This window comes from Musca domestica, unplaced genomic scaffold (assembly GCF_030504385.1).
Source record: "Musca domestica strain aabys unplaced genomic scaffold, Musca_domestica.polishedcontigs.V.1.1 30, whole genome shotgun sequence".
NCBI classification, from domain to species: Eukaryota; Metazoa; Arthropoda; class Insecta; order Diptera; family Muscidae; genus Musca; species Musca domestica.
In genome coordinates, this window is record NW_026712300.1 from 8,864,324 (window position 1) to 8,866,150 (window position 1,827).

Below are 1,827 nucleotides of genomic sequence, written 5' to 3' on the forward strand. Positions count from 1 at the left end.
TTTGCAGATATCGTCTGATCATTTGGCTGACGAGGGAGCTGATCACCCCATAGGGACAGTCACTGCAAGGTTAGAAGAATTAGATAAGGTTCCCGACATAGTTTGGTCCCTGAGAGAGTTTTCTGGTAGGCCGGGAGAGTTTAACTCTTGGCGAAAGTCCGTAGAAAGAGTTTTGAAGCTCTATGACTCGGTAAAAGGAACTGGAAGATACTACGCAATTCTTCATACAATTCGCACTAAAATCGTAGGTGATGCAGATACCGCCTTAGAGTCGTATCGGACACCACTAGATTGGTCACGCATTAAAAAGTGTCTTTCAATGCATTATTCGGACAAAAGGGACATTGGAACGCTGGAATACCAGATGATGATATTGTGTCAAGGTAATAGGAGTATAACAGAATTTTATCAAGCCGTTTACCAGCACCTTTCTCTATTACTTGACAAAGTCTCCTTCCTAGATCAGGAAGAAAGTAGCCTTCACGCCATGACAAACATCTACAGGGAAAAAGCATTAGATACGTGTGTAAGGGGTTTGAATGGAGATTTGCCGAAATTATTAAACGTACGCGAACCAACATCCTTGCCACAGAATTACATATTTGTCTAAAGTTGGACAATATGACATTTAGGAGAAATTATGCCCATGGACAATCCATCAGAAATAATGTACAAAAGGATAAGATCGGTGCGGCGACTTTTACAAATGGGAGAATATTTTATCCCGAACTTGCCTATGTTGGTGGAACACCGTCCTTGACACCACCTCTTCCACCTAGACGTAATATTATCCCAAACTTTAACCGTAACCCAAACAATCATTTGAATTTTAATCCGACTTTAAGTCGCAATCAAAATTTAAACCACAACCCAAACTTTCATCCTAACGTTAATCCAAATCTCAATAGTAATATTAGTTTCAATCACAACCGTAACGTTCCTGAAAACTTTAGAAGGAATTCAGCTTTCACAAATAATCTTCAAAATCGGCGACCAGAGCCCATGGATGTAGATAATTCAATCCAAACCTGCCAGGTCGATTACATGAACAGACCACCTAACAATTTAGCAGTAAAAAGACCAGCAACATCTTTTCAAATTCCAGTGAGTAAATTTCAGCGAAATTTCAATATAAATGCTGATTGTACTCCGAAGGAAACCTTCTATGATTACTATCGGCCGGAAGATGGTAATATGAGCCATCATAACCAGAACGTGGATTTTGAATATGATGCTGATTACTTTCGTCAAATTCCTGAGGAAGTAACAACGCTCGAAAAGAAAGAAGAAGAAACTAATGATGTTCAGCCTGCTGTTAATTTTTTAGATTAAACTGTTACCATATTTCGAAGCAAAAATGGGGAACGACAAAAAATTAAAAATATTACTAGATACTGGCAGCAATAAAAACTACATTAACCCAAAATTTATAAAAAGTCCGAAAAAAAAACGAAAGAAATATTAAAGCAAAGTCCATTAAGGGTGACATCGAAATAACACAGCATAAATTTATAAAATAGTTTGATAATAATCCCACAAATTTTTTTCTTCTACCAGAATTAGAAACATTTGATGCAATATTAGGAAACGATAGCTTAAAAGAATTCTCAGCTGTGATTCATACAGCCGAGGATTATTTCACCGTTAAGGGAGGTAGAAAAGTCCCAATTAAACAGTACATTTCTCAGAGCGTAAACAATATCGAAATTAGGACAAACCATCTTTCGCAATATAAGAAGAAGTTATTGGAGAGCATCGTCAATCGGCACAAGAGTTTATTTGCAGACCCTGACGAAAGCCTTACGTACACGACTAGGGTCGTAGGCG

At 37.8% G+C, this 1,827-nt stretch overlaps 1 protein-coding gene across 1 annotated transcript; it reads left to right on the forward strand.

Annotated features, from left to right (window-relative positions):
- The first annotated feature begins 621 nt into the window (after positions 1–621).
- LOC131803485 (circumsporozoite protein-like) lies at positions 622–1,332 on the forward strand. Its single transcript, XM_059124845.1, has one exon. The coding sequence runs from the start codon at positions 622–624 to the stop codon at positions 1,330–1,332; it is 711 nt and encodes a 236-aa protein (XP_058980828.1).
- The last annotated feature ends 495 nt before the right edge of the window (positions 1,333–1,827 follow it).